Below are 25,743 nucleotides of genomic sequence, written 5' to 3'. Positions count from 1 at the left end.
ATTGTCCTTCTCTTGAGATAAAATAACTATAACAGCAAGGAAAAGAAGACGGAATTCAAAACTGTTCTGCTGACAGCATATTTATTATGTTTTGGACTATTACAGAATGTCAGAATTTTGTTACAACAACAAGAAATTAGAAATCTCTCATTCGCCTGAAAGATCCGACAGCTGAGCTGTAGCTTCCCCAGTCAGTGTATCTCCTGTATTCACCGGGTCTCAGGAAGTACTGCCGCCCTCTGTAGTTGGGATGTTCGTAGAAGATCCAGTAGCCATCCATCACATGGCAGGAGTGGATGTCATGGTAACGGAAATGATCGTAGACAGATGGACAGTCATCCATGAATTCCATCATCTGCCCTCCAAAGTCAGGCCTCTCGTAAATCCTCACTCTGTAGGAGCCTCCACGGTACTGCAATAGAATATTTTTAAAATTCTTTCACTGGATGAGGACATCACTAGTCAGGCCAGAATATATTGCCCATCCCTAATTGTCCAAACGGCAGTTAAGAATCAATCACATTGCTTTGGTACTGTAGACATGTGTAGGACGGACCATATAAGGACAGCAACTTCTTTCCCTGAAGGGCATTAGTGAACTAGATGGGTTTTTTTTGACAATGACAATAGTTTCATGTGCATCATGAGACTCTTAATTCCATCTCAGGAATGAAACCTAGGTTTCCAGGACATTAGCTGGTTCTCAGGTTAAATAGTCTAACAATAATATCACTAGGCCATCACCTCCCCTGAGATGGAACATTCGTAATGCAAGTAAAATATATTGTACAAAATGCAGTAAAGTTATGTAAAAGAGGATGTTTTTAGACTTGTAACATCATCAGGAAAACTATTTACATTTTTGATGAAAATTCTCAAACAAAGGCATTTAACAGCCTATTTTGTACGAAGCTGCTCATGTCCCTTTTGTGTTTTGCAGTATGCTGTGTTTGGCTACCAGATATATGTCAATCAGTGAAGAAAAACTTCAGGGTTAACCTTTCGGGTCTGGTGAACCTTCCTCTGTTCTAAGGAAGGATCACCGGACCTGAAACATTAACTCTGATTTTTTCTTCACTGTTGCAGCGAGACTTAGTGAGCTTTTCCAGCATCTTCTGGTTTTGATCCTGATTTACAGCATCCGCAGTTCTTTTGTTTTTTTTGTGTATCAATCAGCATTTTAATAATAGTCAATACTGTCAAACATTGAATAAAAATTACTGCTGATAAAAATAAAAACATGAGCTGAAAATTTTATGGAATGAAATTACACTGTACCCAGCCTTGGTGCTAGAAATGGATATCCAGTTTATGAATACTGATTTTGTAAATATGGGAACATAGGAACAGGAATAGGCAATAGTGCCCCTCAAGCCTCTTCTGGCACTCAATGAGATCCTGGATGATTATGACCTAAATCCGTACACTAGCCAAAAGAGTTACTTCCAACCAGTACTTCCTGGGAGTGGAATGGAAGAAAGTCAAGAGACCATTTCAAGTGCTGTTTTCTCATGAGTTGTCCACTATGTAGATACATATATGAACACTAGTTGGCTGAATAAATTCAGGTTACGTTTCTCTCACCTTTCTAGTATCTGGTTTATCATGAGTGCTTAATCACTCTGTTTACTATATCGTTTGTGAAGACATATATCAATGAGAGTTTATGCAGACGTTGTTTTGACTGGTGTCTGTGATATCTGTGGAAGATGAGTGGGAATACACCTTTGACCCTCTCAGTGTATCACAGCAATTCTATCTATTTGCTATCAATGCTATGACGATCAATCAGTCCTGAGGAAAATCATGAATGTTACAGCTCAGGCAAACACATGCAGCTTACCACTTAGATTCCATTTTAAAATTTAAATTAATTATGAACAGATGCCGCCCAGGAATGTGGAATTAACAAACCATTCAACTTTTTGATTGATTAAAGCAATAGGTGAATAACCCTCCATAAATATAAACCAAGTGACCAGTCATTTTATCTATAAGGACAATGTTTAACTTACATAAGGGTAGGAGCGACATGACCTGACACAGTCATTGAATCCCATCCAGCGCTGATAGTCAGGATAGTCTCCCCTGGTCAGAACATACTGGTGTCCCATGTAATTGGGTTTCTCATACAGCACCCACCAGTCACTCTCAACACGGATGGAGTTACAGCGGCTGAAGTAAGGGGTCAGGTCGGCACAGTCACTGCTGCACTCATAGTGCCGACCCTGGAAGTTCCTGTCCTCGTAAAAGATAATCTGTGGGCAAAGGAAATGAAACAAAATATTTGTATTTTCCAATTAATTATTAATAAAAATATGAAAACTGTAAGGGTTAACCATACCTTTCCCATTGTGAGCTCACAATTGATACAGCTGTGCCTGAGCATGCCATCTCTCTGGTTGTTCTGTATTTATATGTTTGAGAGGCCATTGCAGCAACTGCCTTTGTTATTTTAAACAAGCTCAAGCACAGATCAGCAAAAAAAAGAACTAAAATATGTTACCGATAGTACAATAGAACACCTTTACTCAGAGCGATGCATTCTATTAGCCCTTTATAGTTTGCTTTCGTGTCATTTTGATTGTCCTACAGAAAAAAAAACGAAGCAAAAGATTAGGGGCCTGAGTTATTCTCAAAGTAAAATACACAAAAAGCACTGAACTGTGATCTCTGCTTAGATTATAAGCAGATATCGTTGCTTTGTTTATTGTTTAGTTTGCATATGCAAAGAAATTGAAATAGAGCAGAATGTGTCACTTTGGCCAAGCTTTATATCAATAGAACTATGTGGATATTTTCAGACTACATAATCAGCACACTTTGTTTATCCAGATCCCATCACATCTTTCAAATTTGCTGCTGAATTGACTTTTAGCACTGTCTGACTGTTCCAATGCTAGCTTCCCACCTCTTGCGCATTGTAAACTTAAAGCCCTCTGAAACTGATCTTCCCATTCCCTAAATCACACAGCGTTTGTTCACCCTTCACCCTTGTGCTCCATGACATACATTGGTTTGTTATTTTAGCTATATCTCACTTCCAAAATTTTCACTTCTGCTTTTGAATTGCTCCATTTCTTTTCCCTTTCCATGCTAAAACTCAAATAGCCAGAGGGTAAATGTTAGAACTGGAGAATAGTCTTTAACTACGAACAGACTTTTACTGAAGACACGAGTAATATATCATAGAATCATGGAATTATTATTGTGCTGCTGGATTCAGACTCGTTGCTATGGGTCTGGAGTCACATGTTGGCCAGACCAGGTAAGGATGGTCGATTTCCTTTCTTCATGGACATTAGTGAACCAGATGGATTTTTTTTTACAGCAATTCGCAGTGGATACATAATCTCCATTAGCTGGCTTTTAATTCCAGATTAAAGTATATGTGGATAATGTTCACTGAGAGCTTAGTATTATATATACTACTTCTTTGCTGCTGCTTCAGACTGACTAACAAGTCATTGAACTAATAAATCACATCCAGTTGAGGTGGATAGTGATTGACAGTCATTTAAAAGATTCACTTTTTAAATGGTGCTTGTACATCATATCTCAATGCCCCCATTTTCTAACTGAAGGTTACCCTTAAATAATCAAAGTTTATGAAACAAATATAGGGTAATAAATTCAACAATACCCAAAATGTAGCAACAATTTGGTTTGTTCGTGTAACATTTCAGACTGTGTTCCAGTCACAATAGGATTATTGAGTTTTTTCTGGAAGTGGCACTGTTCAAATTTAGTATCTATTTCATCGTGCAACCTTGCTTCTGGAAGTGTGCTGATGATTTTGGCTTAATTCCAAGAGCCATCAGAATTCAAAGTTCCTGTCTTATATTCACATTGGGTGATTTGCCCACATGCTGGTCAAAGAGGTTTTTTATATCCTCCCCTTCACTCCACTTTCTTCCAGTCATGTATTATATACTCCTTGGAATATAAGAGAGTGATGACTGGGGAGTATTTGTTTGTGTGTGCTTACCAAATAGTCTTTCCATATTGGTTCTGCCGTATAACATTTGCAAGTTCAGAATGGCTGGTCACCCATTGGCTGATTATCTTTGTTGTGTTACGTAAATTTATCCCAGTATAAACATTTTATTTGAAGAATCAACTGGCGACCTGATTTTGACACATGAATGCATCCAGGATGTAACTGATAACCTTTCCTTTATCGAAATGGCATCTGTTACTCTCCTCTCACTCAGAGGTAAGTAAAGCAACGTGTGCAATGGAAGGGTCCACCCGCATTAGCTTCTCCTAGGTTTAGGACACTAGCAACTGTACCAATGCTGCTTTCAAAGTACTTTATCATCAAACATCAATGTTCATCAACGGAAGAGTTTTTCACTCCATCAGTGACCAAAGTACATGCAGTCATTGATCCCAGATCTTAGAGGTCTGTGCAAGATATCCTGGGAGCTGCTATGATTCTTATCTTGCAGAGAATTCACAGGTTCCTGCCTTCTTTGAAGGTCTCTTGAACCGTATAGAGATACTGTTGAGATACAAGGGCTACCTTCTTCAAGCATGCCTCATGACACCTTTATGAGGCCCTCAGGCTGACACAGGAATATGGTAAAACACAAGGGCCATTGTGGCCCGAAACGTCAGCTTTTGTGCTCCTGAGATGCTGCTTGGCCTGCTGTGTTCATCCAGCCTCACATTTTGTTGTCTTGGCTATTACACAGCTGCCAGGTTTCACAGTTAAAACATAAAAAAGCACTCCAACACATAGCAACTTATGCACCATCAGGTCACTGAGTTTCCGTCTCAACTGAGAGAACTTGCACGCCAGAGGGCTGCATTGGACAAAAACAAAGCTACAAATGTTGGCTTTGATCAAACCATCTCAAGCACACATATTAAATACCACTTTATTGTCTTTCAGTTACTCTAATTCTACAAAGAAACAACCAGAGCCCTTCACTCCTCCAATGCCCCAAACCAAAATTTTCTTAACGGTAATGATAAAACAGACATTCATGACTTGAGGGAATAACTTCTCAATCTGTGTCTATGAAAACAAGGAGAGTGCACATATACCCATACTAATGTTTCTTAATGCGTCTGTCCTTCTGCAGGCAAAGATCATACTCAATGTCAACAATCGCAGATGGGTGGATTGGAGGTTGGTGGATTGGGAACAGACTGGCTAGTATATCTTACGTAGGGAGAAGGACAATGTAACAGGTTTGTCAGGACAGTAAGGAGCTGTGCCAGCACTGGTGGAAAGTTTGGAGGTGTACACTCCCTTATACTGAGAGCCTTGACTCTGCTATTCCTTGATGCTGTAAGTGTTAAATTGCTAGCTATCCAACTTATCGTCTTGTCTACCACCTTGGTTGATATTGTTTTTGGTTCATTTTTCTCACGAAAACTCTGAAATGTAAGTCATACAAGCTGGGGTCTTTATGTTGCAGGTTACCCCTTTTGCAGTCGACAAGTGTGCTGGTGCAACACTGGAACTTTTGAGGCAGAGTGAGCTGAAACACAGCAGCTTCAGGAAAAGTAGGAGTATTTCCTAGTAGAGGAAAATCAAAAGATTTGCTGGTCCCAAATAATGAGATTAACCCCAATGAACCATACAAAATCCATACAAAATTTTGGATGGCCCACTCATTTTCTGCTTTGCTAATTGCTACTTTTAATGATGATATGACTCAGATTGCTGAGGCCACCAACTGCAAGTACTATTTTGGACAATTAAGATACAAATCTCAAAATGAGTGAATTAAACAATATGATCGTGTAATGGAGAGTATTTTATTATGTTGGCAAATATTTTACAATGACAATCTAGAAATGCCCCAAGCGCCTGAAAGATCCAACAGCTGAGCTGTAGCCTCCCCAGTCAGTGTATCTCCTGTATTCACCGGGTCTCAGGAAGTACTGCCGCCCCCTGTAGCTGGGATGTTCATAGAAGATCCAGTAACCGTCCATCACGTGGCAGGAGTGGATGTCACGGTAACGGAAACGATCGTAGACAGATGGACAGTCATCTGTGAATTCCATCATCTGTCCTCCAAAGTCAGGCATCTCGTAAATCTTCATTCTGTAGGACCCTCCTCGGTACTGCAATAGAAATAAGATAATATTGTAAATATATACTTAAAAAATGTAAAATGTTTAGCCTAAATGGCATCATTCCCTGTACACAGAGAGAAAAAGACACTTACACATTTGGATCTTTGTTGTGTGATACCACCTCAGACTAATCATGCAGAGGGGTCGTGAGCCAGACCTCTAAGAACGTCCCCAATCAGCACAGAGACTAAAAACACACTTCGTACTAATCTACATTTCTCAACCATTCAACTGAGCTAAACAAATCCCGCATATGGCAGTAGTAATAGAGTGAAACATGGTGAATATTGACATATAACAAGGCCCAGTTGATGACATCAATCATGGGAGCAAAGCTAAGATTACTTATTAATATCACTTTGTTAGGTTGTAATGTTTCTATGTAATTTTGTACATCTAATCAGAGAAGTGCCTGTAAGAGCATATGTGTGACAGATATTAGTTGGACACATACTGAGTTTTATCAAAATCCATGAAAATCTTTTTGTGATAATTGTAATTTTGTGATTTACCAAGTTGGGTAACTTTCTCTCTGTTATAACATATATTGAATACTTGCAAACAGCTAAAGTGACTAAGTATAAATATATCTGTTAACTGGTTGTATTCAGTTATTTCTTAGTACATCTGTAGATAACTTTATTACTTACTACACAGTCGTTGTGTCAGTTTGGACTGTCTGCCATCAGATGCAAAAGCAAAATGCTCAGTTTGCACAACTATTGACTTAAGAAGCAAACTGCTTCATTATAATTTTAAGATCAAACTTGCAGAGACTCTTTACTAGTTGTTGGTAGTGACAGAAACATGTGAATCGATAAATGAGGCTTGGGATGGGTGACAGCCAGAGAGTCTACTGCCTGCTAACGCCAGTGGCAGAAGTTAACTTCAGGCCTGTGCAAGTAGCCAATGCTTCTACAGATCTGCTGTTCAGGTTATCAAATGTTGAGCAAATTGATCATTTTATCAGTGTTACTTTGGACCAGGTATACAAACCAGCAGAAATCACTTACGTATGGATAGGAACGGCATGACCGGACACAGTCATTGAATCCCATCCAGCGTTGGTAGTCAGGATATTCTCCCCTGGTCAGAGCATACTGGTATCCCATGTAATTGGGTTTCTCATACAGCACCCACCAGTCACTCTCAACACGGATGGAGTTACAGCGGCTGAAGTAAGGGGTCAGGTCAGCACAGTCACTGCTGCACTCATAGTGCCGACCCTGGAAGTTCCTGTCCCCATAAAAGATAATCTGTGAAAAGATATAAGTCTTTGTAAATCACTCATTTCTCAAACTCTGCAACACTTTATGGAAGATTCTGACACAATATATAAACAGTATAATTCTTGCCTTTCCCATTTTCAGCTCAAAGCTTAGTAACTGACTGAATATTTCAGTTCTTCACACAGCTTGGTATTTATATGTTAGGCAGAAATACCTCATGAGGCCATTCTTTTGTTATTGTAATGAGTGCAACAGGTCAAAATCAGCACAAAAGCAGAAGAACCCATGTCATGTTCATGCATTGTAAATCAAACTATTTTAAGTCGCCTACGTAACATAGAATGTGTTTTGCCTCCAAGTCATTTTAATTGTATGAAGAAGGAAACAATGCATTGAAAACCATTGTGTTTCCAATACTGCACCTGCATTGAAGTTCTCGAACAGTTGTCACTAGTTGTTCAATCAGGTACATTTCCAAAATATTGGTATAGTGACTGAATTTGTCTGGTGAACTGGCCAAAAGGCAAATGTATATATTCAGAACACAATTCCTTATTTGCAGCCCTCTATATCATGCTTAATCTCTAGCTGCCAGGGTTATTTGACTCTATAATACTCTCCACAACCTATAAACTTCTTTCACTGCATATTTTGTGCATGCTATTTACGAACACCAGTTACAGTCCATGCTCAATTTCATACTTTAATCAATGTCCTCTTGTTGCATTGGACTTGGTTCTATTTTGTTGCATTGGTTCCAAATTTCAACCTAGCTGAGACCACTTTAGAATTATAAACAGAGAAACTGAAATGCAGGCGATCGTGTGATCTTAACCATTAGAATCTACATACTGTGGGTAAGTAACTTGATTCTTTTAGTGATAACTAAATTAAAGTCAGTGCAGCTTTCGTCTGACCCCACATGGAGCAACAAGCAGTGTTACAGCTGGAGTCAAAAGAAGTACAACTGTACCATGAGAGAAAATCCTAACAAAAATCCTTTAAAAGTCAACACAACAGTGAACTTGGTATTTGTGTAGAACAAAAAGGAGCTAATGGCAATCATTTGTTAGGACAATACAGGACGGACAAGTGGGGTTAAAAGCAAAATGCTTCAGGTGTTAAAGATCTGAAACTAAACAGGTATTGATAGAGAAATTCAACAGGTCTGCAGCATCTATGGAGAGAGAAAACAGTTAATGTTTTGAGTCTGGCATGACTTCTTCGGAGCAAATTAGTCAGGTCTGGGAATTCAACATTGTAAGTTATACCATATTTGAAGAAAATAGGGAGGACAAGTGGAGGGAGTTGTGTTTGTCGAAGACAGCCTCATGCTATTTAAAAAGGGACACAGTTATCTTCAAGATAAAAATCGAAAATAAAAAAAGCATCAATCCCATTTTTATGTTTGGTCCACATACCACCTAATAGTGAAAGAGTGATGATTAAAATAACATGCAGGCAACTTAAGAAATAAGTGAAACAAAATACAATACAATATGTTGGGAGACATTAAATAATCTGATATTGATTGGAGATAAGAGTTGGTCCTAACGGTTAATGGATAACAGACAAGGGAATAGAGTTTCTACGATGTGTCCATAACTCCTTTCTCAAAAAAATGTAAACAACCCATCAATGGAAGATTAATTGATGGATTAAAGAATGTTCAATGAATTAGAGCAGAAGGGAGAATGAGATAATAATGACCATGATAAAATACATATGAAGACTTTCTCTGTTATCATTTTAAAAGGAAAACCACATTAATAGGTTGGAAGAAACGTGACGATGGGGAACAGCAGCATAGTTCCAAGTCAGGATGTTCCGTGGCTTTGAAGGGAATTTACAGGAGATGATGTTCCCATCTGTCAGCTCCCCTTGTCTTTTTAGATGATAAAGGTCTTGAATGTAGAAGGTGCTGCTGATGCAAGATTGGTGAAATTCCATAGTGCATATGGTGCTCACAGCTGCCATGGTGCTTTGGAGGAAATGAGCATTTAGGTGCTGGATGTAGTACCAAACAAGCTGACAGCTTTGTTCTGAATAATATCAAGATTCTAGGCATGGTTGTAGTCATATTCATTCAGGAACTATTTTAAAATATTAACGCCCCCACAGCCAGAATTTCCTTGCCACTATTGACAGCTTAGACCAAAGTGAAGTGTATATAAGAAGAGTATTTAATTCTGTGCACAATATCACTCACGATGTATTTTTATTAGACAGCACTGCCATTCATTAATACACCAAGATCCTTCATAATTACAGTTCCAGTGCTTATTACACTTATTTGATTTCTAGACAATATACCTGACCAATTTGTTTTTGATTGTTTGCAATGTTCAACTTGATTTAAGTATAAGCATTCATAGCTGATTTTCAAAGCATTAATATGAAAAATTAGTAAAGATAGCAGTTAAAGACAACTGTTCTGAATCCTGGTTGTCCTCCTTTTTAAATTTGATGTTTATTTTAATTTCTCTCCATAAATTTGGTATGAGTTCTGATTCTAAAAGTCTCCAATGAAAGATGACTTATTTTCTTGGTAGTTGGCTTAAGTACTCTGTGGTTTGTTCCCGGGGATTTACCGTGTTCCTGTTCTTCAAATAGTTTATTCAGCTCCCCTTCAGTAGCAATCTGTAATCTATGTTTTGATTAAACAGTGATAAACAGGAGTGAAATTAAACAGCGTAATTTCCATTTACATCTGTGCTGTAATTAATATTATGTATACAGTGATTAGAAGAAACTCAAAGTGAAGCAGTTGCTAATTGTTTTCAGTCGATAAAACACCAAACACCTTCAGTAGTAAAATATGTAAGAGGTGCGATTACCATGCACATGACCTCACTGAGAAAGTGATATAAGGAAAGTCTTAAGATCATCAACTCATATTTTATCAAATCAGCAACATTTGAGCTAAGGCTAAATTAGAAATAGTGTCGCCTGTGAAATACAATAAATGATAGAACGATAGAATTCAAAAGAATGCTCAGCGATAGAATTGACTTTGTGGAACTGAGAAGAAGCCGGTGAAGGATACACAAAACAAGATTCTGTGGTTAAATTTTTAAAAATGCATTATTAAGCAAGAACACACGCATTACTTGGCCAGTTGTTCATATTCTGTTGTTTAAACATGTGTGTATATATATGTGTGTGTGTGTATGTGTGTGTGCGCGCGCGTGTGTGTGTGCGTGTGTGTGTGCATGTGTGTGTGTGTGCGTGTGTGTGTGTGCACGTGTGTGTGTGCGCGTATGTGTGTGTGTGTGCATGTGTGTGTGTGTGCGTGCGTGTGTGTGTATGTGTGTGTGCGCGCGTGTGTGTGCGTGCGTGTGTGTGTATGTGTGTGTGTGCGCGCATGTGTGTGTGTGCGTGTGTGTGTGCGTGTATGTGTGTCTGTGCGTGTGTGTGTGTGCGTGTATGTGTGTGTGTGCGCGCGTGTGTGCGTGCGTGTGCATGTGTGTGTGTGCGCGCACGTGTGTGTGTGCGTGTGTGTGTGTGTGTATCAATGCTATGACATTGTTGAAAACATATGAACCTTTGTAATAGCCGGGCAGGGAAAGGCCACCTCGGGTCCTCAGACCAGTCCTATCATTGTGATGGAGGAAGCATCACGTAAGGAATGGCATATCACCTCCTCCTCTCTCCAGTATTCTACTGGGACACCACAATATGTTCACTGTCATTAGAGACTCAGTGATTCAAACCTTCTCACATTCTTGTTACTTTTCCTTCAGCTTTCAAGTCAGAATCATAGCTGATCTCCTTCAGAAGCTCTGAGGAAAGGTTAGAATCCTGTAAAATTAATTCATTTTACACTTTGTTGGTGCTATCGAGTTATAGAGGCATACAGCATGGAAACACCCTTCGTTCCAACTCTTCCATGCTGATTACATATCCTATGTAAATCATGTCCCATTTGCCAGCATTTGGCCCATATCCATCTAAACCCTTCCCAGTCGTATACCCATCCAGATGCCTTTTAAATGTTGAAATCGTACCAGCCTCCACAAATTCCTCTGGCAGCTCAATCCATTCACACACCGCCCTTTGTGTGAAAAGATTTCCCCATAGGATACTTTTAAATCTTTGCCCTCACATTTTGAACTTATGCCGTTTAGTTTTGGATTCCACCACCCTGGGGAAAGACCTTGGCTATTTACCCTAAGCATGCCCGCCATGGTTTTATAATAAGGTCACTCCTCAGCCTCTGCCATTCCAGAGAAAATAGTCCCAGTCTATTCAGCCCCTCCCTATAGCTCAAACCGTCCAACCCTGGCAACATTCTCGTAAATCTATTCTGATTCCTTTCTAGTTTCTCAACAACCTTCCTATAGGAGGGAGACCAGAACAGCACACAATTCCCCAAAAGTGGCTTAACCAATGGCCTGTATAGCCGCAAGATGACCTCCCAACTCCTATACTCAATGCACTGACTAATAAAGGCAAGCATGCCAGACACCTACATCACTATCCCATCTACCTGCGACTCTACTTTCAAAGGACTATGAACCTGCACTCCAAGGTCTCTTTGTTCAGCAACACTCCCCAGGACCTAACCATTAAGTATATTAGTCCTGGCCTGACTTATCTTTCCAAAATGCAGCACCAAACATTTATCTAAATTTAATTCCATCTACTACTCCTCGGCCCATCTGACCAGGATGCCATTGTATTCTGAAGTAGTCTTCTTTGCTGTTTAGTACACCTCCAATTTTAGTTTCATCTACAAACTTACTAACCAAACCTCCTTTGTTTACATCCAAATCATTTACATAAATGACAAAAAGCAGTGGACCCAGCACCGATCCATGCTGTGGGAGAAAGTGAAGATGCATGAAGTACTGCATAAGCATTTACTTGAAACTTATTCCAGACTTTCTTTATAACAAAATGTGGAGCTGGATGAACACAGCAGGCCAAGCAGCATCTTAGGAGCACAAAAGCTGACGTTTTGGGCCTAGACCCTTCATCAAAAAAGGGGGAGAGGGTTCTGAAATAAATAGGGAGAGAGGGGGAGGCGGATCGAAGATGGATAGAGGAGAAGATAGGTGGACAGGAGAGTATAGGTGGAGAGGTAGGAAGGGGATAGGTCAGCCCAGGGAGGACGGACAGGTCAAGGGGACAGGATGAGGTTCATAATTAAGAAATGAAGGTGTGGCTTGAGGTGGGAGGAGGGGATAGGTGAGACGAAGAACACATTAGGGAGGCGGGGTCATACTTGCTGTGTTCATCCAGCTCCACACTTTGTTACCTCAGATTCTCCAGCATCTGCAGTTCCCATTACCCCAGACTTCCTTTATCCAACTCAGATGATATAAAACTTCCACACTGATTCATAAAATTGCAGGTTGGTAATAGCACAGAAGGAAGCCATTTGAATGCCATGTCAGTACAACTGAGAGGCACCATTTTTAACTCAGCTTCCCAAAGGAGATCTTTGAGACAGTGGGTGGAATCTTCCCAGGATCTTAAGAAGATGGGTTTGGTAAGAAATTTGGGAATATTATGGAAGGTTTTTAGTGAGGTGATTCTCAACATCCGGAGTAAAATGTCCCAATTTCCCAAGCAATAATTGAACACCGCGATTAGAATCCCATTATTGAATAGCAAGACACCTATTTACATATATTATCATGCAGTAACTTTCTCACTATTAGTTCAGCTCGTCTCATTTATCAGCATCTTCTCATTTTCCCACTTGCGGTGACAATGGCTGACTTGAAATCAGCGCAGTAACCTGGCAACTTGAACTCATCACTTGTTCCTCTGGCCCTCCACCATGAATATGTTTCCCCAAAATCTCGGGGCTTCCTTCATGAGTACTAATAGCATGCACTATCCATTGACAGGCATTGGTATCAGATCCATGCCAACTGCAGTGCAACCTCATGGCATATCTCAATGTATGTGTATGAACCAAGTAGCCATGTTTCAAGGTCTAAGGGCTGTAGTCTTCTGTCAAATCATGGAGTTGTCCTTCAGCCTCAGATTCCCAGCATAATAAGTCAAGGGAAACTTTCAACATCAGTCCAGGGACTTGAGCATGCTCACTTAGAGCAAGCAGACTCAGGTTCCTCATCTCAAAGAGGCTAAGAAGCTGAATGTCAGTCTCTTTAGCACCCATCATGGCTCTTTTTCTGCATGATTATGAGCAATTTACCTTTGAGTCAGGCAAAGAGAGGGAAAAGAGAAAGACTTTTGGAAATCAGTCATTTTTACTGAAAGAGCCTGGCAGCCTGCAATTAATGTAGCCAACAGAACTCGTGAGGAACAAGCAACCATCCCTCTCTCAAAGCCTGTTCTATCTAGAAACCTTCTGTCTCTCAAACCTTGTTCTACAGTGGTGAGTGGAGTTCCACAGGGCTCTGTCCTTGGGCCTCTACTGTTTGTAATTTTTATTAATGACTTGGATGAGGGGATTGAAGGATGGGTCAGCAAGTTTGCAGACGACACAAAGGTCGGAGGTGTCGTTGACAGTGTAGAGGGCTGTTGTAGGCTGCAGCGGGACATTGACAGGATGCAGAGATGGGCTGAGAGGTGGCAGATGGAGTTCAACCTGGATAAATGCGAGGTGATGCATTTTGGAAGGTCGAATTTGAAAGCTGAGTACAGGATTAAGGATAGGATTCTTGGCAGCGTGGAGGAACAGAGGGATCTTGGTGTGCAGATACATAGATCCCTTAAAATGGCCACCCAAGTGGACAGGGTTGTTAAGAAAGCATATGGTGTTTTGGCTTTCATTAACAGGGGGATTGAGTTTAAGAGTCGTGAGATCTTGTTGCAGCTCTATAAAACTTTGGTTAGACCGCACTTGGAATACTGCGTCCAGTTCTGGGCGCCCTATTATAGGAAAGATGTGGATGCTTTGGAGAGGGTTCAGAGGAGGTTTACCAGGATGCTGCCTGGACTGGAGGGCTTATCTTATGAAGAGAGGTTGACTGAGCTCGGTCTCTTTTCATTGGAGAAAAGGAGGAGGAGAGGGGACCTAATTGAGGTATACAAGATAATGAGAGGCATAGATAGAGTTGATAGCCAGAGACTATTTCCCAGGGCAGAAATGGCTAGCACGAGGGGTCATAGTTTTAAGCTGGTTGGTGGAAAGTATAGAGGGGATGTCAGAGGCAGGTTCTTTACGCAGAGAGTTGTGAGAGCATGGAATGCGTTGCCAGCAGCAGTTGTGGAAGCAAGGTCATTGGGGTCATTTAAGAGACTGCTGGACATGTATATGGTCACAGAAATTTGAGGGTGCATACATGAGGATCAATGGTCGGCACAACATTGTGGGCTGAAGGGCCTGTTCTGTGCTGTACTGTTCTATGTTCTCTATGTTCTATATTGGGGCTACCTACACAAACAACATCAAATATTTAGCTGGAGAAGCCATTACAGTTGATAAGTTCTGACTTCAAATATTTAACCACTTCCCACCTTTGAAAGAAAATCTACAACAAGTGATGAGGAAGTCTGGATTTCATCCTTATAAGTATGTTTTATCTGTAATAACTTTTAATCTTAAGACTTGCATTTTGTTTAATAACTATAAAATATTTTACTTATTAGCTTTCAGCAATAGTTGTATAGCAGACTAATCTTCAATCTCACTTCACACGAAAGCTCTGCTGCTCTTTACATTTTACATTGGAACACTGAAAAAAAAATTCAAAGGAGCTAATGAGGGATATCAATTGATGGTTGACAGAATATGTTGTTGTGCTATGATTGTGCCCGGCACCACCACACATTCAGAAAACCCATTCCAGATTCCAAACCTATCTTAGATAAAAATGTTTTCCTCCCTATCACCTCTGGTATTTTGCTGATCACCTGAAATCAGTTACTTCTGCCTCTAGGCAGTTCCGCTGATAGAGATAATGTTTGTTTAGTATTGCTTCCAGATCTACTGGCTCCTGCGTTGCCTTTTAGAATTGTACATTTTTATTTCTTTTAAATTGTCTCTACTGTTTTGTCTGATGAAAGAAAATTGATTCACATTTCCCAGGGTTGAATTTCATCTGGCTTATATTCACCTATCCCACCAACATACCCATATCTTATTCAGGTCTGTAACCACTCTCCTCATAACTTAAAATACTTCCAAATTTACATAATCTGCAAAGTTTGAAATTATACTGTGTACACTCAAGCCTAGTGCATTAATATATAGGACCATAGGACAGAAATTAGGCCATTTAGTCCATCGAGTCTATTCTACATTTCAATCATGGCTGATAAGTTTCTCAACTCCTTTCTCTCACTTTCTCCCTGTAACCCTTGATCCTCTTGACAGTCAAGAACCTATCTATCTCTGTCTTAAACATACTCAATTTCTTGGCCTCCACAGCCTTCTATGGCAGTGAATTCCATAAATTCACCACTCTCTCACTAAAGACTTTTCTCCTTCCCTCAGGTCCTAGTCTCTCCTACCAATGGAAACATCATCCCGACATCCACTCAGTCCAGGTCATTCAGTATTCTGTAAGTTTCAATTAGATTTCCCCCTCGTCCTTCTAAACTTCTTTGAGTATAGACCCAGAGTCCACAGACATTCCTCATCTATTAAGCTTTTCATTCCTGGGACCATTCTTATGAACCTCCTCTGAACCTGAATATATATTAAAAAAATGTTGTATAACACATCTGAGTCTCCTTATTGCATAGTTTCAGGCAGTCTGAAAAAGTCCTGTTCATTACTATCCTCTGTTTCCTTTAACTTTGCTAAACTCATATTGATGCTTCCACTTTTTCTTTTCCATGAATTTTATTTATGCAGCATGTCTAATAAGTGCTATTTGTCAGTCACTATTTGGTACTTCACATAGACTATATCAACCACATTCCACTCATCAATCTACTCTGCACTTTAATCAATAAAGTTGAATCAAGATAGATAACCATCAATCCCTTTTAACCTGTTATTGCAGTCTTTTTATCTACTTATCAATAAGTGCCAAGTGACTGGAAGTTGTCTTTCATATTAAACTATCTAACTGTTTTGCTGCCACCAGGTTAAACTGATGAGCCGACAGATGCTAGGTTTGCACTTAACCCCATTTTTTGGAGAAAGGTGAACCATTTGAAATTCTTCAGTACTCTGCCACGGCCTCCGGATCGAGGGAAGACTGGATGGGTACAGGCAGTACCTTCACAAATTCTACTCATACTTTCCTTGGCATCTCACCTTGGCAACTCTCAATATGATTGAGAGTTTCATTCTTATTTTTCCCAAGTCAATATGATAAATTAACAATGACGTGGGCAACGTTGACCTGACATATATTAGTTAACTGAGATAAAGAAAGTAAAATAAATAACATGAACCATCATCACTGAGAATTCCATGAGAGTTCTATTACATAGAACATTACAGCACAATACAGGCCCTTTGGCCCTCGATGTTGTGCCGACCTGTCATACCGATCTCAAGTCCATCTAACCTACACCATTCCATGTGCGTCCATATGCTTGTCCAAAGATGACTTAAATGTACCTAAAGTTGGCGAATCTACTACTGTTGCAGGCAAAGCATTCCATTCCCTTACCACTCTCTGAGTAAAGGAACTACCTCTGACATCTGTCCTATATCTTTCACCCCTCAATTTAAAGCTATGCCCCCTCGTGCTCGCCGTCACCATCCTAGGAAAAAGGCTCTCCCTATCCACCCTATCTAACCCTCTGATTATTTTATATGTTTCAATTAAGTCACCTCTCAACCTTCTTCTCTCTAATGAAAACAGCCTCAAGTCCCTCAGCCTTTCCTCGTAAGACCTTCCCTCCATACCAGGCAACATCCTAGTAAATCTCCTCTGCACCCTTTCCAAAGCTTCCACATCCTTCTGATAATGCAGTGACCAGAACTGTACACAATACTCCAAGTGCAGCCGCACCAGTGTTTTGTACAGCTTCACCATAACCTCTTGGTTCCGGAACTCGATCCCTCTATTAATAAAAGCTAAGACACTGTATGCCTTCTTAACAGCCCTGTCAACCTGGGTGGCAACTTTCAAGGATCTGTGTACATGGACACCGAGATCTCTCTGCTCATCTACACTGCTAAGAATCTTACCATTAGCCCAGTACTTTGCCTTCTGGTTACTCCTACCAAAGTGCATCACCTCACACTTGTCTGCATTAAACTCCATTTGCCACCTCTCGGCCCAGCTCTGCAGCTTATCTATATCTATTGATCGCAACAGAAAAATTTAAATAAATGAGCATAATACGTGAAGTTCAGAATATTTTATTATTTTTAAGAATATTCAGCAAAGTAAAATCATAGTTGTCAAGACCAATCTAGAAGTCTCTCATGCGCCTGAATGATCCAATAGTTGAACAGGTCGCTCCCCAGTCGGTGTATCTCCTGTATTCACTGGGTCTCAGGAAGTACTGCCGCCCTCTGTAGTTGGGATGTTCGTAGAAGACCCAGTAACCGTCCATCACGTGGCAGGAGTGGATGTCATGGTAGTGGAAACGATCGTAGACAGATGGACAGTCATCTGTGAATTCCATCATCTGTCCTCCAAAGTCAGGCCTCTCATAAATCCTCATTCTGTAGGAGCCCCCTTGGTACTGCAATAGAAAGACAAGAAACTTTATGAAACAGCTATAACAGTATCTATAATGAGTAAAATTACTGCAATGTTATGCTTGTAGTATTGTCAGCCATTTCAATTAAAGTTCACACAAAGCATTAAGCTGTCTTTTCTGCCTCCAGGTATAGACAGAATACTGCAAATGTCTAACATTTATAATTTTGGTATTCATGAGTCAGAGTCAGAGTCAGCGGCTATATGTATCCTGTGGTATCAATTTATAAAATATTTAGTAAATGCCATTACTGCTCAAATATATGACCGTATTTTTGTACTGAAATTCTATTCAAGACAGCTTTGAGGAGTGGAAACCAAAATTTCTAATTTGAATACTGATTTCACGTTCAGTTGATTATTCACATCCAGTGAGAATAAAATAAAAGGATTCAATCTTTTTGCACTTTCACCCTGTTTCAACATTTCACGAGATCATGGCTGATTTGTCACCTAAATCCCTGCATGGTGTGTGATACTTTACCCTTGGTTATACGACCTGGGAGTGAAGTGAAAGAAAGACCTTGGTCTTTATCCATACTGTGTTTTGTGGCAATTTACTCAAGATGTCATATTCGCTATATCACATATTTGAGAATTGGAATTATTCAAGTCAGATTTCAAACTGATTTCCAAAGCTTGAATAATTCAAATGTTCAGGGAAACTAATCCTTTCTTTTAAGACTCATTCAACTAAGAGCTTGCTGGGAAATTGTTTTGACTGGTACCCGTGTTTTCTATGAGGTTGAGTGGAAATCCACAACCCCACTTGCCTAACAGTGTTTCCTGCAGTTCCATTGATTTTCCATCAGCTACAGCGATCAATCGGGGCAGCCCTGAGGAAATGTTATTGTGAAAGATGCAACATTGGCAAACAGTTGAAGCTTACGACTTTCAAATGTGGATGAATGATGAAGGAAAGCGGGAATGCAAAACCATTGGAATAGTTTTTATTCAATGCATAAAAGATAAAGAAACTAAAAATTGCAAACATAAATCAATTGACTAGCTCACTTTTTCTATAAGAACAATGAATTTATGACTCACATATGGGTAACTGCGACATGACCAGATGTTATCATTGAATCCCAACCAGCGCTGGTAGTCAGGGTATTCTCCCTTGGTCAGAACATACTGGTATCCCATGTAATTGGGTTTCTCATACAGAACCCACCAGTCGCTCTCAACACGGATGGAGTTACAGCGGCTGAAGTAAGGGGACAGGTCGGCACAGTCACTGCTGCACTCATAGTGCCGACCCTGGAAGTTCCTGTCCTCGTAAAAGATGATCTGTGGGAAGAGATAGATTTGTCAAACAACAAGATATGAAATGAAGAATTCTAATGCAAATTCTTAAGCTTTTCTTACCTTTCCCATTTTTCGCTCTGTTTGCTGAGTAACTGATTGTGTCTCTGCTTCCCATGGCTTGATATTTATAGGCTGGATAAATACGCACCCCGGGCTAAACTTTTGTTATTTAAATGATTACAATAGCATGAAGTCAGCACAAAAGCCACAAAACACATGACATATGCACTTATTGTATAGAAAACTATTTTAAGGCACTGGTACGTCATTGGCTGCATTCTGCCTCCATTTCATTTTAATTGTGTGAAGAAGATAACAATCAGCTGGAATCCATAGCATTCCCAATGCTTTACCTGCACTGAAACTCTCAAACAGTTCTCAAATCCCCATTTGTCCAGCTCAGTTTCCAAAGCTCAGTGGCATGGCTAAAGTTTTCTCCAAAATTTGTTAAGATGCAGATACCCATTTCTGGGAGTCATTGCTTCATTTATGTGGCCTATATAATTGCTGATTTAAAACTGACAGTACATTTAGTTTTCAGGTTGTGCTCCATAGATCTTATTGCACAGGAATGCGTGGTGAAATTACAATACAATGTTGAGGAGGGTATTTGTTAACCCTGCTTACAGTCCATACCTGTTTTCATGCATTAAAGAGTATCCTATTGTAATATTTTATCTTTCATTTGGTTCTAAACTTCAGCTTTCACAATGCGCCGGCATCTCCAGGCACTGCAATCCAGCCTGCCCCAGCTCAGAGCCTCCCTCCCCCAGACCTGCAAAAGACCTGTCTTGTTTTTTATTCTTCATAGGATCCACAACCTGAACTCACAATTCTACTCAGCTTTATTGGGCACTAAAAAGCGTTAAGTACGGTAAGCTCACTGGTCCCTGCCACCTAAAACGGGCTTCCTCCACCTCCCAAATCCCCAGCCGTATCCAGGACATTCCCCACAATGTACCCACCGCCATTGGCCATGAGGCCACTGTGGGAGAACCCACAGATGACGTCACATCCACCACTGTGAGGTACACCACTTCCGGGTCAGTGAACACCATCGCTGCTGAAGCCGTCGCCTCCATTTCCGAGGCCAACACCACTGACACTACAGTCACTGCTTCTGCCGCCGCCTACCCTGCACCGCCCACCGCTGTCGCAACTCCGCCCACCACTAACGCCGACACAATTCCGCCCACTGCTGACGCAATTCTGCCCACCACTGCTGACACCGACACTGCTCCGCCCACAGCCTCCACAGCCAGCAGCTCCAGAGGAACACAGCCCTGCTGAATCTTCACCATCCCCCCCTCCGCCGATATCCCCCTTACTGAGGCTGAACAGTCAGTCCTCAATAAGGGGCTCACTTTTGTCCCCCTCCACCCACACACCAAGGAATACTGGTCACGTTTGGAGATCGAGCAATTTTTCCGCCACCTGCACTTCCACGCCTACTTCTTTGACCAAACCCCACCTCTACTGACCCCTTCACCCTCCCCCAACACAATTCCTCCACCTGGACATCAATCCAAGGCCTCCGACCCTCGCTTGACCTCTTCATCTCCAAATGTCGTTGAGATGTCAATCGCCTCAACTTCTCACCCCTCTCACCCACTCCAACCTCTCCCCCCGCAGAACGTGCAGCCCTCCGCTCCCTCTGCTCCAATCCCCAGCCTAACCATAAGACCCGCGGACAAGGGAGGCGCAGTTGTAGTATGGTGCACTGACCTCGACATCGCTGAGGCCAGGCGCCAACTCTCCGACACCTCCTCCTACTGCTCCTTGGATCAGGACCCCACCCCCGAGCACCAAACCATCATCTCCCAAACCATCCACAACCTCATCACCTCAGGTGACCTCCCACCCACAGCCTCCAACCTCATCGTTCCCCAACCTCACACCACCCACTTCTATCTCCTTCCCAAAATCCACAAACCTGACTGCCCTGGTCGAACCATTGTCTCAGCCTGCTCCTGCCCCACTTATCTCCACCTATCTCGACTCCATTTTGTCTCCCTTGGTGCAAGAACTCCCTACCTACGTCCGTGACACTACCCACACCCTCCACCTCCTCCAGAACTTCCAATGTCCCCATTCCCCAACACCTCATTTTCACCATGGACATCCAGTCCCTCTACACCTGCATTCCTCATGCAGATGGCCTAACGGCCCTCCACTTCTTCCTGTCCCGCAGGCCCAACCAGTCCCCCTCCACCGACACCTTCATCCGCTCAGCAGAACTTGTCCTCACCCTCAACAACTTCTCTTTCAATTCCTCCCACTTCCTACAGACAAAGGGGGTGGCCAAGGGTACCCGCATGGGCCCAAGCTGTGCCTGCCTCTTTGTAGGTTACGTGGAACAATCCCTCTTCCGCACCTACACTGGTCCCAAGCCCCACCTCTTCCTCCATTACATTGATGACTGTATTGGCGCCGCCTCATGCTCCCACGAGGAACTCAAACAGTTCATCCACTTCACCAACATCTTCCACCTCAACCTTCAGTTCACCTGGACTATCTCTAACACATCCCTCACCTTCCTGGACCTCTCCGTCTCCATTTCAGGCAACCACCTAGAAACCAATATTCATTTCAAGCCCACCGACTCCCACAGCTACCTAGAATACACCTCCTCCCACCCAACTTCCTGCAAAAATACCATCCCCTACTCCCAATTCCTTTGCCTCTGCCACATCTGCTCCCAGGATGAGGCATTCCACTCCCACACATCTCAGATGTCCTCATTTTTCAAGGACTGCAACATCTCCCCCACAATGGTCGAAGACACCCTCGATCGTGTCTCCCACATTTCCCGCAACTCATCCCTCTCACCCCCTCACCGCAATAACCGCCAAAAGAGAATCCCCCTCATCCTCACATACCACCCCACCAACCTCCGGATACAACGCAACATCCTCCAACACTTCTGCCATCTACAATCTGACCCCACCACCAAAGACATTTTTCCATCCCACCCTTGTCTGCCTTCCGGAGGGACCACTCTCTCTGTGACTCTATCGTCCGCTCCACACTCTCCTCTCGCCCCACCACACCCGGCGCCTTCCCCTGCAACCGCAGGAAGTGCTGCACCTGCCCCCACGCCTCCTCCCTCACCCCCATTCCAGGCCCCAAGAAGACGTTCTACATCAAGCAGATGTTCACCTGCACATCTGCCAATGCGATATACTGTGTCTGCTGTACCCGTTGTGGTCTCCTCTACATTGGGGAAACCAGGTGGAGGCTTGCGGACTACTTTGCAGAACACCTAAACAACTGTAGCTCCCAGTCGCGAACCATTTCACCTCCCCCTCCCATTCCTCAGACGACACGTCCACCCTGGGCCTCCTGCAGTGCGGCAATGACGCCACCCAAAGGTTGCAGGAACAGCAACTCATATTCCGCTTAGGAACACAGCAGCCCAATGGTATCAAAATCTCCCTTCCCCCATTACATCCCAAAACTAGCCCAGCTTGTCCCCGCCTCCCTTACCTGTTCTTCCTCTCACCTATCCCCTCCTCCCACCTCAAGCTGCACCCCCATCTCCTACCTACTAACTTAATCCCACCCTCTTGACCTGTCCATCCTCCCTGGACAGACCTATCTCCTCCCTACCTCTCCACCTACACTCACCTTTACTGGCTCCTTCCCGTTTCTTTGACTTGTTTGTCTCCTCTCCATCTATCTTCTCCTTCATTCATCTTCGATCTGCCTCCAGTTCTCTCCCTATTTATTTCAGAACCCCCTTCCCCTCCCCCTTTTCTGATGGTGGGTCTAGACCTGAAACGTCAGCTTTTGTGCTCCTAAGATGCTGCTTGGCCTGCTGTATTTATCCAGCTCTACACCTTGTTATCTTAGAGGGGAAGTGGGATTGGATTCTTTTGTGGTTATGAAAAGAAAATCAGTGAAGGAGAAAAGATGACTGAATGTATGATTTTATTGGCATGCGTATTTTACAGTGAGAAAAAGCAGTAAAATGCAATGAAAAGCTTTTCCACTGTCACCATGATCCAGCACCATATTGAATAGTTTAAGAAAAAGGATTTTAAGAAATGCATTTCAATAGATTCTTATTAACAGGAATCCAACATAGGTTTGACAGATATTTGATATTCAGTTCTAGGAGACAATAAGCCCAGAAAGAGAAATTGATTTGGAATCATTGAAACCTCTGGTGTCAATTCTGGCCATTCACCTCTTTGTGCCTGCTCAGTTCCTTGAAATAATTATCCAACCCAGCAGAATCCTTTATAATTAAAGCAAAATACCGTGGATGTTAGAAATCTGAAACTAACACAGACGAAGTTGGATCATCCCAGCAGGTCTGGCAGTGTCTGTGTAGAGCAAAGCAGAGTGCTAATATTTTCAATTGGATCTGGCTCTTCTCCAATACAGAAAGGCATTGGATTTTTTTTAAAAAGATGCTTTGTCATTAGCAGAGAGGGGATGAAGGGATCAGATGTATTTGGGGCCTGACGCAAAAGACAAAGCCATTGTAATTAGTGGTGAAAGAGAAAAAGGGATGCGCAATACGTCTTAATTAAGGTATTAAAGGCAGGGAATGGGTCCTCTCTACTCACAGGAAAGTAGTCAAGACATGATTCCTGTTCTTCAATTTCTTACATTTTCCACTTTCCACTGCCCCCATGTCCCAGACGCCTCCACCCCAACAATAGATCTGATTGGTTTGTGTCTTGCTTACATTACTTTGAGTAGAGATTGTTCAATCTCTCCATTTTAGGACTCCTTCTCAGTCCTAAATGGCCAACCCAGTGTGGTCAGACTGTGAACCCTGGTTCTGGATTCCCTGGTCATCAAGGGCATTCTGTCTACTCCTGTTAGAATTTTGCAGCAATATATGAGATGCCACACCCTTTTTCTAAACTCTAGTGTACATAGTCCTAGCAAACCCAGTCTCTCTTTGTACATTTGTATTTCCATCACAGGAGTCAATCTGATAAAACTTTGATGCTCTCACTCCGTAGCCAGAACATCCAACCAGTCATTCAGTGCTCACCCACTAATAACAACAGGCTTCTTCTATCTGTCTTTGACTAAATATTCAAAGGAATGCAGCTAATTTTGTTAACTTTGCCGATATGCTTAAACTCGATATGTTATATATAGCCTGTGGCTACAAATACCTGGGGGCTTTAACTGATGTGAGGCAGACCCGTTTCCCTTCAATCCCTTTATCAACATCAGACTTTGGACCAGTTGAGTACTGAGGCTTCTGTCAACATTTCTCAAAGATGTTGCTTATCAAATTGTTTCTGTCGGAGCAACAGTTGCATGTTCTCTTCGTATTCAACAGGAGTCAGAAGGCACATGACACCAGGTTATAGTTCAACAGATTTATTTGAAATCACAAGATTTCGAAGCACTGTTCCATCATCAGGTGAAAAGTCCATGCCAGCCCAACAGTGGCACCTCCACATTATGTCCCACATGACTCTTTCGTATGCATTTCAAAAGACCTTATGATTGCTATCTTAATTTTGTGACCCTGGATATTTCCCTTCTATGAGGCATTTAATTACTGTAGTTTATAGTTTTGACTTGAAACAGCAAACTGTGCAAGCTGCTGTTTCAGCTAAAAAATCTTCCTCAACAACTTTATTTCAACTCCTAACCACTTTCAGCCATGTAATGCTGCTTCAGCCCTGGGCAGCCCTATCAAATGATATTGCTTGAATATAAGGAAAAGGAGAGGCCTGAACTTGCTGAGTTGAGCTAATAGAAAGCCAGTATTGTTACAATGGGCTGAATATCCTCCTTTGATTCAATAACCATCCTGTAAGTTTTATTATCTCCTAATAAAACCCTCAGCCTAGTTAGCGCTAGACTCGGCTATCACAATACAGACCTGGCTGGCCTCCCACTTTGCAGCAGCTGGAAATTAAAGGTCAACCAATGTTTTGCCGTCAACATTTTAGCTAGAACCAAGTTCCATTATGCATCACCCTGTATCCAAAAGCTGAGTTCTGATGAATGATCAGGGGACCAGCAATGTCAACACAGCTTTTCTCTCCACAGATGCTGCCAGACTTTCTGGGTTTCTCAAGAAATTTTTGTTTATGTTTCAGATTTCCAGCATCCTCAGTTCTTTGGTTTTATTAAAATGTTCAACCTCCTTTTCAAATTCTTCAAAAACCTCACTCTTCCTTATCTCAGTAATCTTCTCTTGCCCTACAGCCTTTACTCAACAAACTCTGGCGTTCAGACTATTCCAGGTTGTGAATGCCATCTAGCACAAATATCCATCTCTAAAATTCGCTTCAAAAATTTCTTTCACACTTCATTTCTCATTTAAGCTATTCCCTAAAATTGACCTCTTTGAGCACCGTTGCAGTCATATGCTCTAAAATCTCTTTATATGGGTGAATGTGAAATATTTTTTAAGGCTCTTACGTGAGACTTTTGGATGTTTTCATCAACTGTAGACTTGATAAAATGGCAAGGCATTCTTATTGCTGCCCAATGGAGAATTATTCATAAACCTTCATTTAATTTTAATTGAAATGTGC

The 25,743-nt window shown here is 41.7% G+C and overlaps 3 protein-coding genes across 3 annotated transcripts; all 3 read right to left on the bottom strand.

The window, feature by feature from the left end:
* Nucleotides 1-136: 136 nt before the first annotated feature.
* Nucleotides 137-2,370, bottom strand: LOC125454123 (gamma-crystallin S-1-like). Its single transcript, XM_048534507.2, has 3 exons — nucleotides 2,345-2,370; nucleotides 2,016-2,258; nucleotides 137-412 (listed from the first exon to the last, which is right to left on the bottom strand). The coding sequence occupies exons 1-3, from the start codon at nucleotides 2,351-2,353 to the stop codon at nucleotides 137-139; spliced, it is 528 nt and encodes a 175-aa protein (XP_048390464.2). The 5' UTR covers nucleotides 2,354-2,370.
* A 3,435-nt stretch (nucleotides 2,371-5,805) lies between these two features.
* Nucleotides 5,806-11,509, bottom strand: LOC125453968 (gamma-crystallin S-1-like). Its single transcript, XM_048534163.1, has 3 exons — nucleotides 11,492-11,509; nucleotides 7,107-7,367; nucleotides 5,806-6,081 (listed from the first exon to the last, which is right to left on the bottom strand). Exons 1-3 carry the CDS (start codon nucleotides 11,507-11,509, stop codon nucleotides 5,806-5,808), a joined length of 555 nt encoding a protein of 184 aa, XP_048390120.1.
* Nucleotides 11,510-17,552: 6,043 nt separating this feature from the next.
* LOC125454119 (gamma-crystallin S-1-like) lies at nucleotides 17,553-19,315 on the bottom strand. Its single transcript, XM_048534500.1, has 3 exons — nucleotides 19,283-19,315; nucleotides 18,962-19,204; nucleotides 17,553-17,897 (listed from the first exon to the last, which is right to left on the bottom strand). The coding sequence occupies exons 1-3, from the start codon at nucleotides 19,289-19,291 to the stop codon at nucleotides 17,622-17,624; spliced, it is 528 nt and encodes a 175-aa protein (XP_048390457.1). The 5' UTR covers nucleotides 19,292-19,315; the 3' UTR covers nucleotides 17,553-17,621.
* Between the last annotated feature and the right edge of the window lie 6,428 nt (nucleotides 19,316-25,743).

Source organism: Stegostoma tigrinum, chromosome 7 (genome assembly GCF_030684315.1).
Source record: "Stegostoma tigrinum isolate sSteTig4 chromosome 7, sSteTig4.hap1, whole genome shotgun sequence".
In the NCBI taxonomy this organism is placed as follows: Eukaryota; Metazoa; Chordata; class Chondrichthyes; order Orectolobiformes; family Stegostomatidae; genus Stegostoma; species Stegostoma tigrinum.
This window is presented reverse-complemented; position numbering and strand designations above follow the sequence as displayed.

Excerpts from the sequence above, each read along its gene's own strand:
- LOC125454119 (XM_048534500.1), bottom strand. Across the intron at positions 17,898-18,961 it reads CATGTCGCAGTTACCCATAT|TACCAAGGGGGCTCCTACAG; the intron begins GTGAGTCATAAA and ends TTTCTATTGCAG.
- LOC125454123 (XM_048534507.2), bottom strand. Across the intron at positions 413-2,015 it reads CATGTCGCTCCTACCCTTAT|TACCGTGGAGGCTCCTACAG; the intron begins GTAAGTTAAACA and ends ATTCTATTGCAG.
- LOC125453968 (XM_048534163.1), bottom strand. Across the intron at positions 6,082-7,106 it reads CATGCCGTTCCTATCCATAC|TACCGAGGAGGGTCCTACAG; the intron begins GTAAGTGATTTC and ends TTTCTATTGCAG.